This window comes from Tachysurus vachellii, chromosome 25 (assembly GCF_030014155.1).
Source record: "Tachysurus vachellii isolate PV-2020 chromosome 25, HZAU_Pvac_v1, whole genome shotgun sequence".
NCBI classification, from domain to species: domain Eukaryota; kingdom Metazoa; phylum Chordata; class Actinopteri; order Siluriformes; family Bagridae; genus Tachysurus; species Tachysurus vachellii.
In genome coordinates, this window is record NC_083484.1 from 12,594,078 (window position 1) to 12,611,746 (window position 17,669).

Here is a 17,669-nt window from a genome sequence, read left to right on the forward strand (position 1 = left end):
CTTCTCATATATTAACCATGATTAAAATATTAAAACCTGAATTATTTATCATGCTGTTTAAAAAAAAACATCAAAATAAAGTGAGCTCTTTAGATCTTTAGATCGACCCCCAGGTTAGGAACCAATGATGTAGTCTATATGCAGGACAGTGATATCTGTGGAGAAAACTAGCAAAACTTTCCAGTAAGGCAAAGGCTTAGTCTGACACATGAACCTAATGACAGTAGAGAGTCTTATGGCAAAAATAATAATAAAGTACAAACTAAATGTCTGATATCTACATGTACACTTTTCAGTTATAGAGTTTGTACCAGATTATTAGCCAAAGGAATTTGGTCTCTGGATGGGACAGATGGCATTCTCTCTCTCTCTCTCTGTCTCGCTCTCTCCCTCTATCTGTCTCTCTCTCTCTCTGTCTCTCTCTCTGCTTCTCTATGTCTCTCTCTCTGTCTGTCTCTCTCTGTCTCTGTCTGTCTCTCTCTCGCTCTCTCCCTCTGTCTCTCTCTCTCTGTCTCTCTCTCTCTATGTCTCTTTCTGTCTCTCTCTCTCTCTCTCTCTCTCTCTCTCTCTCTGTCTCTCTATGTCTCTCTCTCTCTCTTTCTCTCTCTCTTTAATCACTTTTACATATACCTGAGTACATGATTTAAACATGTTTAACAAATCTGCCTTCGTTGATGATGTTTAGGTGCCTTACTTTCCACTCCACTGTAACACTGTATCGTTGTTCTCTCTGTGCACCACTAATGAGTATCAGCACTTACTCCAGCCACCATGTTTACTTGTGGATATCTCAGTTCTTCCTAATGTCTCAGTCTTGTTTATAATCAGTAGGTAAAACCATTTATTACTGTTACCTTGTGTCAAAAACACAAATATCTGAGCTCTCGGTATCAGACGATGGTTAATACAAGGTCAGATACTGATACTGAGCCTCTCGCACAGGGAAAGACATGACGTCTCTCGCATCTTTCATAAAGGTGAGAACAAGCACAGACACTGCTACTGTACGTCTGTTGGATTTCTCTGTAAAAACCCGGCCTGTACTTGGACTTGGAGTCTGTTTATTTATTTATTTATTTATTTATTTATTTATGAACGATATAATCTGCTTTTAACTTGCTATACAATTAATTACATAAAGCAGTTGATTGTATTGGAAACCCAGATCACTAATCTGCACCTTTATTAGTTCACAGCCTGATTTGTTGCTACTAAATACACGTCCCGTACAGTAAATAGAACTGGAGGACGGTCCTGTCATACGTGCAGTTCTTCAATTGTACAAAAATAAATTTGCGACGTACCTGCGTCCTGTTCCACATGACAGAGGCTCTGGAATGTCCTAACTTATTACGGCAGGGACCTTTATCATAGTGTCTCAGGAAAATGTCCCCCTGCAAAACACAAGCGAGTTCATGCTGTGATCTAAGGCATTTTTATTTTAAACGTATTTAAACCTCCCGTGTCAAACAGAAGACGAGCGCTTACATCGAGATTCTGCAGACAGTACCAGCAGAAGGTGTGTTTGCAGCTCTTACACAACATTTGGGCACAGCCCTGATTGCGCTCGATGTAAACGCCACACTTGGGACACTGTTTGATGACCGGGTCTGAATCCACACTGGCCTGAGCGCTGTACAGAGCAGAAAACACATGCTGTCTAAATGGGGCTTAAAAATGCAACACAATGAGTCGCTAAATAAATAATATATATTTTATAATCACTAAAAAGTAAGTTAAAATGATTAAAATGAAAGAATAACGCTTGCATAAATAAAGATTTAATATCTAAAGGAGCAGTTTGTAGTTTACAGCTTTCGGAAATGAAAAACCTAACCAGGTTAAACTACATGGCTAGTGAGCTGCCTTTAAAGGAAAAGGAGCAGAGCTGGACAGAGCAGTTCTGCCTGTTAGAGCTCATTTCAGGGCCAGAAAAATAGAAAAGAGAACTATTTATCAAAGCCAGATAAATTGCATATCGATGTTCTCAGTGGTTGTTTTTATCAGGTATCTTTAAATTTATATAAATATTGCAAATCTAGAACTCTTTTTAACCTTTACAAACTGCACCTTTAATTGAAAAGATGTTAAAAAAAAATACATTATACATATAAGTAAAGTTAAAATAAATGATAGAACATGATCATTATAAAATATAATTGAACTTCATATTGAAGAGCAAATATTATTTTTACCAAATTCTAAAAAAAAAAATGGAAAAAAAATAAAATAATTAAATAAATAAATAAACATAACAAATAAAAATTATCATAAAAATATAAATAAAATATAAATAAAATTAATGAAATAAATGAACAAATAAACAAACAAATAAACAAAAATAAATGGATGGATGGATGGATGGATGGATGGATGGATAGATAGACAGATAGATAGATAGATAGATAGATAGATAGATAGATAGATAGATAGATAGATAGATAGATAGATAGATAGATAGATAGATAGATTGATTGATTGATTCATTATTTGCTGTTTTTTTGGAAATCCATCAGCGAATTATAATACACAGAATTCCACTGTCTTGTGTAGACGAATCCAAAAACAAAGTCAGCAAAACAGCAAAGAGCTAAATGTCAAAACACATCTGAATAATCTTAAAGGCCTATTTAATAAAGCAGTAACCTGTCATTGGCAGGCAGCACCACTAGAGGCTGGTGCTGTTGGCAGCTGTGTCCTTCCTCCCATAGTTCTTTGCAAGCGTAGCAAAAGACACCGTGGCATGTTGGGCAGAGAATGGGCACCGGGTTACCCTCAGCACTGGGGCTCACACTGCATACAGCCTGGCATTCCAGCACCGGGCACCAGGCTTTACATGGGTCCAACTGAACACCTGAGAGACGGAGACAGAAAGTGTGTATAACATTTAAACAAGGGACTACAACTGATTTTAATACACTGGTGCACCAAATATGAATTAATAATACAGATACAAATACTGTGTGTAGTGTTCATTCCTATTCATAATTATATTCATGGCAGAAAGTTTGACAGAATTTTTGACTGAGACGAGAGACAAAATGTCACACTTCATTGTGCAGGTTTTTTCACTTTTAACAACAGTCGCATTTTGACTTCGCAGCAGCAAAACACGCTACCTTTGTAGTACATTCTGATAGCGTCATCTTCTCTTTAGCCTTTAATTATCTGTCCGTTAATTAGCTTATTGTCCGATCTGTATTAAGTATGAAGCTCTAGCAGTTAAGAATTGGATATCTGAAAGCACGGTGCATTGTAAGATACACTACATCACTAAGTTACCATGTTTGGAAATTTACTGTGTTTAGTACATCATAGAGGTTTTTTCTCTGGAAAGATTCGTGTTGCTGATGTTTTGTTTTTTTTTTTTTTTTTTAAATGCTACACATCTGTGTGGAACAAAATCTTTTCAGGGCCAGAAAATGTTACATGGAAAAAGCCTTAAATGGAAAACATTGTCATATCCGTTGTACAGGATGTCTAGCAACTTAGTGTCAAAGTATATTTGAAATGCTTTCAGACTATGATGTATCTGAGTAAAGAACGAATCCAAATAATTCTACATAACATAATGAGTTTCTGAAGTCATTTTTATTTCTTTATCATTATTTAACATTAAACAAATATTAGATAAGTAAATAAAATATAAAGAAATAAAAATTCTAATATTTTCCCCAAAAAAAAGATGACGCTGTCTTCGTTTCAGCATTGTTGAAGCTACACCTCTCTCTTGTGTGTGTGTGTGTGTGTGTGTGTGTGTGTGTGTGTGTGTGTGTGTGTGTGGGAGAGAGAGAGAGAGAGAAAGAGAGAGAGAGAGAGAGAGAGACACTTTCTGCATGTCCAGACACTGGACATGCAGAAAGTGTGTGTGTGTGTGTGTGTGAGAGAGAGAGAGAGAGAGAGAGAGACACTTTCTGCATGTCCAGACACTGGACATAATAAGCGTTCACTGTCCTTTCTAGGCTTTGCAGCTGATTCGAGTCTGCTCTCTGTCTCTTCCAGCATGTTTACAGAACCAGCAGTTCAGCGAAATACCTCAGCTTTGCCACTGCAAATAAGCTCATTGTTCTGTGCTCTCTGTGGTATTTTGCTAATTACATAATGCTCAGTATGATGTGTGAGCTGGCATCCAAACTGTGACCACAGACACGGTCCACCCAAATGGAGGAGCTTGGTGTGTCATTGGCGTTGTAATGTTTTTCAAAGGAGTGCTGTTTAAACACGTCTGTGCTAAAAGATTCCACACAGAGAACATTATACTGTTATGTGCTTCATTCGTCTTGTGTATTTCTCCATCTGTCTTTCTGCACATGCTGTTCTACTGGAAGAAATGTACAATATTTTGTCCAATAATTTAAAGATATTAAATGAACTGTACATTTTTTTGTTTGAATAAATAATTGATTTGTTTCATTCATTCATTCATTCATTCATTCATCCATTTTGATATAAATGCGGAGCTTATCTCGGGAACACAGGACATGAATACATTCTGGATTTCTACAAAGGAACGACTGTAGCACTGACAGCACACTGACATCAGATAAAGACCATTTAAAGGATCAATCTTCAGCTGAATGCAAGAAAAATGGGAAACAAGGAACGTTTCAGAACGGAGATTGATTGATTTGACTGCATCTTTTCTGAAGATTCTGAGATGCTTTGGTGTACGTACCAATCTACAGCATGCTTTATATGAGTCAGCGGCATGGAGTATGTGTGCTGGGGAAGCAGCTTATATGGAATAGATCCCAACAAGATTCTCAGGAAGTCGAGCTCGGTGCTGGGGCTAACAATTTCCATTGTCTCAAAGCAGCTTTACAGAAATATGGGAACAGAAGAGAGAGAAAAATAAATAAATATATAATAAGGCCATCCTTAAAAATATTTTGGTTTGCAGTAACAGTAAAAAACAAAAAAAGGGTCGGTAGGTAGGTCTATATTTTTTTTTTCAAGCTTCAATGTAAAAATTTTTTTACAATTTTGGTGATGGTGATTACGTATGTATGAATTTAAACAAATTAGCATATCGTGACGTCACTGACTGGGTCTTCAACCCGTGCCTTCGGGCGCATCATTGCAAACCTCATTTTGATGCAGGCTATATAGACCACAAACAAATTTGTTTGAACGGTGACCGCAAACATTTTGTTTTCTGCAGCCGCAGCTATCATTACCGAGCGTGAACCGTTGACTCTGACAGTGAATGAGAGTATGAGACGAAGCGAACGCACAGGCCATAGTGTGACATCCGTTAACCAACAGTGTAAACATAGATGACGTCAGGGGTTTTTATTTAAAAGAAAGAACATAGCGTTCATTTGTATGTAGGCCTAGGCAATTTATATATTTACAATACTTACTAAAATATAATTAATATTATTTTATTGCTTTTGTATTAGTTGTTTGAGGAGTAAAAAAAAAAATTGGTCGGTCTTAATGCAAATTTACAACCGGCAACTCAGTCGGACTTAAAGCAAAAAAAAAAAAATATTTGAGTCGGTCCTAAATTGACAGGGTCGGTCGGGTTACGGCAAACAAGACTATTTTTAAGGATGGCCTAAGAAGAAGGAGAAAAAATAAGAATACAAATAAATAAGTGAATATATACAATTAAAGTTTAAAATGAATTTAAAAAAGAATAACAATTTAAAATACTATATATCTATCTATCCCTATCCCTAATGAGCAAGCCGGAGGTGATGGCGGCAAGGAAAAACTCCCTGAGAAGACATGAGGAAGAAACCAGGCTAAGAAGCGAACCCATCCTCATGTGCGTGACACTCTACAGTTAATAATGTAAATGTAAGTAATGTCCTTTCTACAACAGTTTATAATAGTGCAGCTGAGAGCTCCATGAGGAACTAATGGGTCATCTATTTATATATAGATAGCTAATACATAAACAGATGTGAATACATGCATATTCTTTTTTTTCAGTTATTGTTTCCTTTTTCCTGTTTCTGCACCGTAGGACTGAGAGAAACACAGTTTCAGTCCTCTGTATGTCCTGTACTGTATGTCCTGTACTGTATGTCCTGTACTGTATGTCCGGTACTGTATGTCCTGTACTGCATGTCCGGTACTGTATGTCCTGTACTGCATGTCCGGTACTGTATGTCCTGTACTGTATGTCCTGTACTGCATGTCCTGTACTGCATGTCCTGTACTGTATGTCCTGTATATATACTGGAATTGACAATAAAGCTGAGTCTGACAAATATATTTTTCATCTCCCTTCTGCTGGACTATTATCGTCTGTCCGATCCTACATCATCTATTCTCTCTCATCTGCTGCTCTCTCTCATCTTGTTCCTATTTGTTTATTACTCCATTAATTGTTAGTTCCAACACACTCCTAATTTCTGTCTCTACACAAAAACGTCTAATAAAAATTCAAAACCAAACTGAATAAATGGTTTAAAAATATTATACAATAACCATCAAGGTTTGATCAGAGATGCATTTGCTGCTCACCACAGTCGTGATTATTTGAGTTCCCATAACAGCTCAAAACATTTCTTTCTCTAGTCTAATATTTGATGTGATTATTAACTGAATGTCTTGATCTGTATCTGAATGATTTTTTGCATCGCTCTGCTGTCACATGACAGAAGGATTGGATATTTGATCAGCTCTGTAATATTCTAGACTTAAAACATAAGTAAATATCTTTACTAATGAATGAATGAATGAAATTGGGCCATAGAAGCCTTTATTACATACATTTCAGCGCAGTGGAATTCTTTTCTTCGTATATCCCAACTGAGGAGCTTTGGATCGGAGCACAGGGGTAGTTATTGTTCAGCGCCCCTGGAGCAGGGAGGGTTGCCCTGGAGTGGCAGCTTGGCAGTGGTGGAGTTTAAACCCTGCCCTTCTGATCAACAACCACTCAGATCTATTTATGCATATTTATTTATGTACAGCGTGATTTCAGTTCGCATGCGATTTTGGAACAAAACAAAACAAAACAAACAAAACCGTTTAAAAATTCTGAAACGTTTAGAACTTTAAGATATAATTGTATAAAATTGTAAAGGTTGATAAGGACATGATATTTTGTTATAGTCCAAATGGAGCACCAGCTGGCTAAGTGTGGAAAGTCTGTAGCCTTGTGGGATTTCCTTATGTAAGATCCAACAGGTGGATGAATTCAAGGGTTCTGTTACATTAGCCTACTTAGCATGCGGCTGGTGGTTTTTTGGCTTGATCCCTTTTCTTTCCCCCTCTACAAAACACACACTCAGCCACTGCCAAATAAAACTGAGCAGGAGGCAGAAACCCAAAGAAGATTTTTGCCCTTGACTACAGCACAATTTGTGTAAGTACTGAAGGCTTTGTGCAGATTCAATGACCCGCTGTGCAATAAACAAGACCCAGTACAAGTGCTCTCTCTCTCTCTCACTCACTGGCTCACACACACACACACACATACACACATACATACCTCTTTCGAATTTGAGCCTCTGGTAGAACTTGACTTCATCACCAGAAGCAAAAGATGCGATCTGTGTGCACAAGGAAATTAAGAGTATAACTAAACAGTAACTATAGCTGCATAATTCTGTAGCTGAAAAACAAACTCTTAAGTTACACAGTGCTTAGCAAAGGAACACATGACAACATGCGCAACAAAGTGTGCGTTTCTGTGTTCCTCGAGTTTCCTAAACGATTGAACCAAACTGAATGAATGCTATACACAAAGCTCAGTTTGAAAGAGGCTTAAAATATCGAATTAGCTAAATATAGATCTAGCTAATTGTTCAACACCTGAATCATGATAATTATAATAATAACAACAAGCCACCTATAAGGATTCAGGAAAATAGGGCTGTTCCTTTATGAGATTACATTTTTTGGGAGCGTATGTGTACAGGTATGTTTTTATATCTTGATAAGGAACAAATTATCTCATGAGTTTAGGAATACCTGACCTTCAGTTTACAGAAACTACAGCTTTCCTAAAAAAAAAAGATCCTAATTGTTCATTTTGGTTACAGAGCTTCTGGTTAGGGTTAAACTTAGGTGCAGCAGAGCATTAACTAGCTGAAGATCCAAAAAGTTCAAAAGATTTGTGTTTGTGTTTGTGTGAGATACCTCAGAATCCAGCAGAGCTCCAGGACGCTTGCAGGCCACGTCTGGGCAGGTGATGGGGGATCCAGCCCCGTCCCTTATGGCCAACTGCACATACTGACGTAAGCACTGTTAATCACAAACACAAAACACACCGCTCACATCACCGTCTCTCACATTACACCGCTCTGATCGCCTCGAGGTGACAACGACTAGTGATGAATAAACCCAGCCTGGCTGCTCTGAAACAGTTTTTATCACATTATCTTAACAAAGCATCCTAACGAGCTGATAGCTTTCGGTGCTCTCGTACAGCTGAACCGGTTTGGAGCGCTGGAATGTCAGGTTACGGTTTATCAAGGTGTGTAGAAATAAAGCGTTTAAGGCAGTCGTGCACTCTGTTCCTTTTTTCACTGGAGTGCCGAAAAGCGATTCATCTTCATGCTCACAACAATGTACGACTGTTACATGTGGCATATAAATGATTCGAAATATAATTTTTTTAAGAACATGAAGATGAGAGTGTGAATCATATTTAAGTGAAGTTTAAGTTAAGTTAAGACAGAGTTGTTATTTGAACACGATAATGAAGATCCATTTATTTTATAGTTTTACCCGGAGATACAAATCATAAATGTCTGATACAGGAGTCATCAACGCTAAATGAACTACAAGCCTCTGTTTTGCTGCCTCCTCATTGTTTCCAATGATGCTGGTAAATCCATATTCAGTCAATTTCTTGCATATTTTTATGTTCATCTATCGTTCCACTGAATCAAAAGCGATACTGAGGAACTAGCAGAGTTAGATGAAAGTAGTAAATAACATCTCAAAACACTGTCACACAAAACCTGACCTTATACTTATAGGGACATTTGCAATATGAAATTGTAAAATAAATGAATAAAATAACATCTGCTATGATGAGTTTGACCCCATTGGTGTTTCCTGTGACTCCACACGGGGGTCTCGACCCACGGTCGTGGAAACTGGACGGTTTAATGAGATTCGGCTTAGATTAGAAGATGAGATGCTTTCACGTTCTCCTAATAGATTCCATTATGATAATTAATCCTAATGAACTGTAGTACTGATGAATTGAGCGACTCTGGTGCAAGGATTTCCCTGTTTTTATATATGTTAGCTCGTGAGATTTTAACCGGAGGTCTGTATTTAGCTCGGCTGTTGATTGAATATTTGCTCATATTGAATAATGTTACACAAAAGCATGTCTATTTGACTTTATGAGATAAAGAACAAAACAGTTGGAATGGGCTGTCATAGGAAAATACGCTCTGTGTCTCAAAGCGCTTGTGACACAGCAATTTTCCAAAAAATGAAAGTCACATCAAACTTTTCATACGTCTCATCCGCTTATTGTCACATGTAATGTTCTGGAACATTCTTCAAACGAAGACCTACATCTTCCTGAAACACTTAAACCAGCACTTATTTTCTTGTTTGTTTTATGTGTAATGCATATTTAAAAAAAAAACCTGAACAGTTTTAGGTTGATGGTGTCCTAAATCTGTAACCTAGTGAACCAGTTTTAATGTATTCATTGACAGAGACTACAAAGCACTTTTGTACGTCGCTCTAGATAACAGAATCTGCCAAATGTTGTAAACATAAATGTAAGATAAAAAAATATCCAGTTTTTCGTGTTAATAAGAATTTGCCAAACACAAAACCTTCCACCCTGAAGACTGCCTTGTGTCAGAATATTTAGAGTAATAGCTTTGTTTGTCTGTTACAAAGTGCTAACGCTTCCATAAATGCTACAGTAAATAAACATCTTCATCGGAAAACTTCACTAGATTTTCTTTAGCGATTATTCTCGTAGCCAGAACGATTTCCAGAGCGAATGATTCATCAACACCTTCTGACCAATCAGAGGTGAGAATTTCAACCTGATTGTTTAATCAAGAGCTCCATGTTTATATGTTGTAAGCGACCAGGTTCCTGCAGTAGTGACTTTTTTTTTTTTAGAAATATAGAATTTTATACAAACACAAATATTGCTTTAATTGTATTGAAGTATTTCCGCCATCCAGGTCATTCCGAATGCCTTGTAATTGTGAATCAAGGTGTTTAAATTGTGCGTTCGAACCTTGTTATATTATAAGCCTGAATATGTCCGGGTGCTTTGTGTAACAATGTCACTACTGTGAAGGACTGACTCACATCACTAGCATTCAGTCCAAATAGTCTTTCCCCATGGGCAAATATGAAGACATCCTGTACTCACCTGGGTACAGAACACGCAGTCACAGGAGCGCAACGTGCTCGTTTCTGACGCAGGACAATCACTCAAACACAGTTTGCAATAAACCGTGGCCTCTGCTGTCTGGATGGAGGAGTCTGAGACATCGGCCATTCTGATGCTACTGGAGTTCAGTCCCTCAGGTTGAGAAATAATGGAGTGATGTCCTCCATTTTCCTGAAGGACACAAAGAACGAATGAGGTCTAAACAGCAAATAGAAGATTAATACCAGGAAAATTCATAGATTTCAACCGTGTAAAAACTACAGTTTAACTTCCTAACTATAAAGAAACGACAATCCACTCTGAATGACTTGCATTGGCTCAACTTGCATCCAAAGATTTATTTTATAATGAAATTCTGAAATTCAGCATTTTGCTTTCTTACTTTTAACATTTTCACTTTGGTTAATGTTTCCCCACAATGCCATCTGACTACGTGATTATGTGAATGCCGGCGTGATTAATCCCTCAAAATGAACGGAGTGATGCCGTGGGGCTTCATTTCTTTAGTCTATCCTGCCAGTGTGTGTGACTTTGAGTCAAACATTTGTGAACATTTATGAAAAGAAACTCTTGTTCTGGTTGTGTTGAGGAGCTAATAGTGATGTAAGATTGATAGATATGGATAAGATATGAAAAAAGTGCTTAAGAACTTTTACTTAAATGGAATACTGGCATTAAACTAATATTGGCCCAGACTGCTGAATCAGCATATCATACTTTCTACAGAAAAACATGACGTTGGCTGACGTTAAACCGATGCGGACATGACGCTAAAACACTTTGCACGAAGCATTTTGACATTATTCCTGTGGCATCACTTTGCAACACTTAAAAAGGGAAGAAGTCAGCTCAGGATGTCAGCAGTCTAGATCTCATCGTGTATCTTCATCAGATCAGATCTACATTGTGTATCAGTCAGATTTCTGTACCGCAATCTGTCAATCAATAAATACTGTGCAGAAAATGCTCACATAAGATGAGTGAGTCAGTAAATTTGCCTCACTAACAATGACACAGACATTGAAACAGGAAAGACTAAAGAAGTTGAGAATGTTAAAAGTAATAAACAAACAAACAGATAAATAAATAAATAAATAAATAAATAAATAAATAAATAGCACAAACACTAGAGGTTTATTTTTGCAGAAATAATACGTCTATAGTGTAAACTATTTGACTCTTAAAAAACATATATTGTTTTATTTGACCTAGTAAATCTGTTAATCACTTTGTTTGTTATTCTTATGTGTCAGCTGCCTTAAAATGTATGATTCAGTAATCAGAACGAAATTAATAGCAGACGTGTTTATTTGCGAGTGTAAGAAAGTCCAGACCTTTGGATTTCTGGGATTTTAAGGGGCTTAAACAGGGATTAATGACGACATTAAAGACTTCAGCTTCTTCGTTCCATCTGGCCACAGCACCAGATTTTCTTCTTATCTAACAAGCTGAATGCTGAAATCAGGAGTTGTAGCAGAAACAAATATCTGTGGCCCACACACTACACAGGCCAGACTTCCCTCATGACCAGCATACGGCTGTTTTGCCACCTCTTCTATAAAACATGGGTAGATTCTGAGAAAGAACGTGAAAAAAAAATCCTTTTTGCTCAGTGACGATCAGCACAGAACGGACATTACGCAAACGTATAAGGAACATAAACTTGTACTTCTGCTATAAAAGAGGAACCCATTACACTTAACCTGATACAGAGAGTGTGAAATATGTCAAACGAAGGAAGGAAGTTAAAGAGACGATATTTAAAATGTGCAAAAATGTAGAAGCAACAGTCAGACAAGTCGCAAGTCATTTCTGAAGTCACGTACGATACAAAACTCCACCCTGAAACACATGAAATATGTTTAGATCATAATATTTGTGATGTGCTAAGCGATTCCAGCGCTAATTTGTTGGTTGTTGCTGTATTTTTGTTATGTGAGAAGGTAGCAGTTTAGAGTGTAAACACACTTTAAAGGTAAAACATTTTGTTATTAGCTACTAAAACCGAAAAGAACGAGAGAGTCTGTTCTCATTTATTTTCCAACGACGTTCATATTAATCTGTAAGTCATAATGATGAAAAAGCCATCGTACAAACTGTGGAGAGCGCAAACATTGAATTAAAGCTGATATACAAAGCGGTTTCAGTTTAAAGAGTCTCAGCTCGGCTGGTTAGTGACAAAAGCTGATGTATTGTTAGCAGAGTGTACAGCTGAGGAGTGTCTCGCCCTTTTGTTCCTGGACAGACTAGAGACAGGTGAAAATGGACCAACATATCAATGAAAGTTTTTTCAAAGATTCCTGTTAAAGAACAAAATGTTCTGCGATGAGTAAGACATGTTTTAATGTTGGTTGTAAATGTTAAGTAAATGCTGTGTATCTAGGACAGGTTTATCCGGAGGAACAGTAAAGAAGGTGGTGTTTGGCGCTGAGCCTCGTCCATCCTCACTGTCTGCGAGCCAAGCCAACTACATAGGTATCAGTGATAATAACATAATGCTATAATATAGAATAAATCTGGGTTATATAAGGACTTGGATATGATCAAGCAAAGGAGGGAAAATATTAATAGAACAAGCTGGTGACAGATAAAAATGTAGAGGATTTATTTTATTTTTTAGCATCTCTGCACTATTTATTTATTCCAGTAAGCACTCAAAACAAAATAATTGTTTGTTTTATTTACAACATTTATTTATGACATTTCGGAGGAACGAACTTCCCATAAAAACACACCGATATCTCCAGTGTATCTCAATATCGAGTGTAGTAATAAAACATAATAAAATGCCACTTAGAAAAGTTACCATTAGTGTTTTTATGTAAACACGTCGGCGCACATGAACGCTGCTAACATGACACTGACAATGCCTTTAGGTCTGTTTATTAAAGATGTAGTGTGGGTGGAGTATTTAAATGCTCGATACAGGCTGTAAACATTTACAGCATTTGGTAGACTCCCTTATCCAGAGCGTCTTACATTTCATCTCATTTTGTACAACTGAGCAAATAAGGGTTGGGGGCTTTGCTCAGGGGGCCCAGAAGTGGCAGTTTAGTGGACCTGAGATTCAAACTCACTAGCTTCTGATCAGTAGTCCAACACCTTAATCACTAAGCTACAAGATGTCCCATTTAAGGTAACTGTAAGGTAAAGGTTCGATTAAGAATAAACCTAGGAAGTTTTTAAAGGTTATTTTCTTCTGATTAAGTATCTTTAGCAGAAAAGAATAACCAGGTTTATCAGTTATAATTACAGTTTAAGCATTTTGAAGACAAAACTCACAAACAAAGAATAAGAAGAACATTCGTTCAATTTATCCATAGGAAAGAAAGAGACATATATAGAATTTGAATAGGGTTATTAATCACATTTTTGCTTATGAGTGGAAACGCACTGAAATGCACTTTTCCTTGCATGTGGAGTATGTTAAAAGCTTTACTCTAAAGCTATTTATAGTCTAATTGTGTACCTTTTTAAAGCTACAGTACATTTATGCCTCTAGGTGAAAGACATAGTTAAGGTATTAGAGATATAGAGCACCACTCTAGAAACAAATTATGATACTCTTTAATCCTGTTTATTTTTTCTCAACTATACATATACCAGATTAACCCAAGCAAATGCAAAAAAAAAAAATTAAATGGTCATTATTTCTTTTGCAAGTAGATTCATGAAAATCTTCTTTAAAGATTTACGTGGCAATTATCTAGACCTTAATATAAAATATCCACTCAGATAATATACTTTCCCTTGTTAAAGTACCTTTGAAATAACTGGACCATAATTTTTATTTATTTATTTATTTTTTGCATAAAGCTTTAAATTCACCCTTCTAGGTAAAGAAACACAGGATGTACTCTTGAGTGTAAAACCTGAGCAAGAAGGAAATTCTAGTTCAGTAGCTTTTTACTCAGAGTGTAGCTGTCTGTTAAAAAATCCAAATGTCATTACAATTTGTGTGTGGTATAGAAATGCACTGTATGCATTTAATGTTGGGGAAATGTTTAATAGGGTTAATCTGGCTTATATCGCACTATAGAAGTGCATGAGAACATTCATTCTAGGCTGCTTGAATCAGCCAGTGGAGCGCGCGCTTGTCGGCACACACACACGCACGCACGCACGCACGCAGTCTGGCGTGTGAAACGCCGATTATTGCATAAGATACCGCAGTCCGAGCACGACGACCTGAGACAGTCTTATTATTAATGACAAACATAAAGATATAAAGAGAAACGACGCGGGCCGGTCGTGCAGATGGCGCCTCCGAACCGCCGCATTGATTTGCACTAAAACACACACATACATACACACAAACATACATATACATACATACACACACACACATACATACACACACACCAGATCATACGTGACATGTCCTGATGTATTCCCGCGTACTCACTTCAGTTTGGAGCAGGTCCAGTCTGTCCTTTCCTGCTGGTCCTGTGCGCGACGCGTCTCTGCTCCGATGCCAAAAGGTGCGCTGCGTCTTCACGGATCTACTCGCGCATCACTTCCGGCTTCTCCTTCTTTTCCTTTTCCCCCTCCACCTCCTCCTCTGAGCAGATTAAACAGCCTGGGGGATTATTCATTTATTTTAACGGCCTACTGAGTCACGGCCGTTAATAAAAACAGACCATTTTCTTTGCCAGGTTTGATAGCAAAATAAAAATCATATAGCCTGATAGAGATTCTGTGACTGATTCTGATATTTCATAATGTGCAGCAATAGGATAGGGAAATAATTATAATAATAACTGTCATCATGATAACATCCATTTATCCATCCATTTCTGTACCACTAATCCTACACAGGGTAACAGGGAACATTGAGCCTATCCCAGTGGCCTAGGGGCACAAGGCAGTGGACACCTTGAATGGGGTGACCCATTCACACACCCGTTCATAAAATATGGATAATTTCAGCCTACAAAACAGGCTTTGGACTGAGGAAGGAAACCAGGGTACCCAGAGGTAACCCCCGGAGCATGAGGAAACTCCATACACATAGGGTGAAGGCAGGAATCAAACCCGCAACACCTAAGCTTAACCAATAAGCCACGGTGTGCCTCTATTATTATTATTATTATTATTATTATTATTATTATTATTATTATTATTATTATTATTATTATACAATTTTGCTTCACAGGAGCTAAAAAAACGGTCAAAACCTGTTTCAGCATGACGATGCCCCTGTGCACAAATCAAGCTCCATAAAGACATGGTTTTCCAAGATTGGATCGGGCCCTGACCTCTGAAAGCAGACCTAACCCCAGATCTCCTCACCCAACAGCAGTGCCTGATCTCATTAATGTTCTTGAGGGTGAACGAACACAAATCCATACAGCTGTGCTTCAAGACTTCACAGAAGAGTGGAGCTAATTATAACACCAGAGGGAAGAATAAATCTGGGATGGGACATTGGAAAGAATTACATATGCATGCAAAGGTCAGGTGTCCACAAATGTTTGGCCATATAGTGTATTTTATTAGTAGTAGTGGTAATAGTAGCAGCAGTTGTAGTTTGTCAGAATGAATATTACTATTGTTATTAGTATTATTAATTATGACAACGATAATCATAATCATGTTTATCATCATTTCCTTCACACAAACAAAAGTAACATGTGTGAGTGTGTGTTCTCTAGATCTTTGTCTCCATGACAACCAGAATGAAACAGTTACTAAAACTGAATGAATGAATGACTACTACTAATATTATTATGTCTGCTCCACTCAGTGGTCACTTCATCAGGTCTCTGATGAAGGTGTTTATTTAGTACTCCTCTTGCCTATGTGCTGTTACATGGCAGCCTCCTCTGGAACACTAACACAGGCAGTAATGAAAACCAATTGCGCAGCAGTGACAATAACACGGTAGTGGTAGGTATGAGTTTATCAGGTGTAGCAGCATCACTGTGGGGTTTTAAAACCCTCTGTGGAAATGCTAGGTTGAGAATCTGGTGGACTTTTTCCATAGATGCAGTAGAGAGGAGCTGACAAAAATCAGCAGCAGCCAGGCTACCATCAGCATCTGTACTATAAAGTGGTGCTCTATGGTGTGGTTTATCTGATAAACTGATTAAAAACAACCAGCATCCTAACAACATGATCACATAAGTAAGATCACACAATTTAATTACTTTACGAGTCCTCCTGGACTCGAATGAACATTTAAACCATTCTTTTTTTTTTACTTAACCTTGCTTTCTTCACCTTCATTTATCTTCAGACATGTTTAGACACCCAGCCCGTGTATTAAAATACAAACCTATAAAGTCAGATTTATCCCCCAGTTTATTGTGTAGAACATAATCTAGGTCATCGCCTTTGTTTGATATTTATGGCAAAATATTATTCTCAGAAGTACAATGGCATGGTTGAAAATTGCTCATTGCTTTTGTTATTGATTTTGTGAAATTGTTTACATCATGGCATCACATTTCAGGAAATCCTGTGCCGCCTTTGTTGCATCTGTTTTGCCATACATTGCACCGAAAAAGTATGATTAACTGGAAAAAGAAGTAGAGCAGAGGAGAAAAAAGCAATAGCTTGTTTGTGTGTGTGTGTGTGTGTGTGTGTGTGTGTGTGTGTGGAGAGAATGAGAGAGAGACAGACAGACAGAAAGACAGAAAGAGATCCCCTGAGGGCCTAAATGACCTTGAAGTTGATATCCGTTTTGCTGCTCGGATCGAGTCGAGTGTCGGGCTGCAGAGGTTCCATTCTGAAAAAGCTATTTATAATATTATCAGAGGAAAAATAAATTAGAAATGTTCTCTACAGCTTTTAGAGCATCATTTAGGGATTTTGAAATGCCATGCTATGTCAGGCTCGGTATAATTCTTTGCTTAAAAGCTAGACTGGTTATATTTGTCTGTGTCTGTGGCAATACTTTCACTGTTTATTTACAGGTAAGTTGTAGAGATTCAAAATGATGTGCACTTAAAGTTTACCTAAAACCACCAAAAGACTGACAAACTGCCAACTCCCTTTAACAAACATGTTATTCAGCTTTTTGGGAGCTATGACCTACACTGTTAACTTCGTGTAGGATTCTGTCAACAACATAAATATTCTCAACATAATATCGCATTAATCCTGTAAACACATAATAATTGATTATTCATTTTGTGACAGAAAAAAGACCACATATATTCATCCATCCATCTTCAGCTGGTGAGGGAACACAGTGGATAGGGAGTCTATCCTGGGAAAGCCGGGCACGAGGTGGAAGTACACTACGGATCAGTGCAAATCCACTTTGTTTTCAGGAGGTTTGGGAAAACCAGAGAATCCACCAGACCAGAGTAAATGCACATAT

General features: G+C 37.5%; 1 protein-coding gene across 1 annotated transcript in view; it reads right to left on the bottom strand.

Annotated features, from left to right (window-relative positions):
* rnf144b (ring finger protein 144B) overlaps positions 1-14,894 on the bottom strand; it is a 30,065-nt gene extending 15,171 nt beyond the window's left edge. The window contains exons 1-4 of the mRNA XM_060861535.1: positions 14,748-14,894; positions 10,322-10,513; positions 8,098-8,202; positions 7,448-7,508 (exon numbers count right to left, since the gene is read on the bottom strand). Coding sequence (XP_060717518.1) covers positions 7,448-7,508; positions 8,098-8,202; positions 10,322-10,450 — 295 coding nt within the window. The 5' untranslated portion in view covers positions 10,451-10,513; positions 14,748-14,894. The remainder of the gene's footprint in view (positions 1-7,447; positions 7,509-8,097; positions 8,203-10,321; positions 10,514-14,747) is intronic.
* Between the last annotated feature and the right edge of the window lie 2,775 nt (positions 14,895-17,669).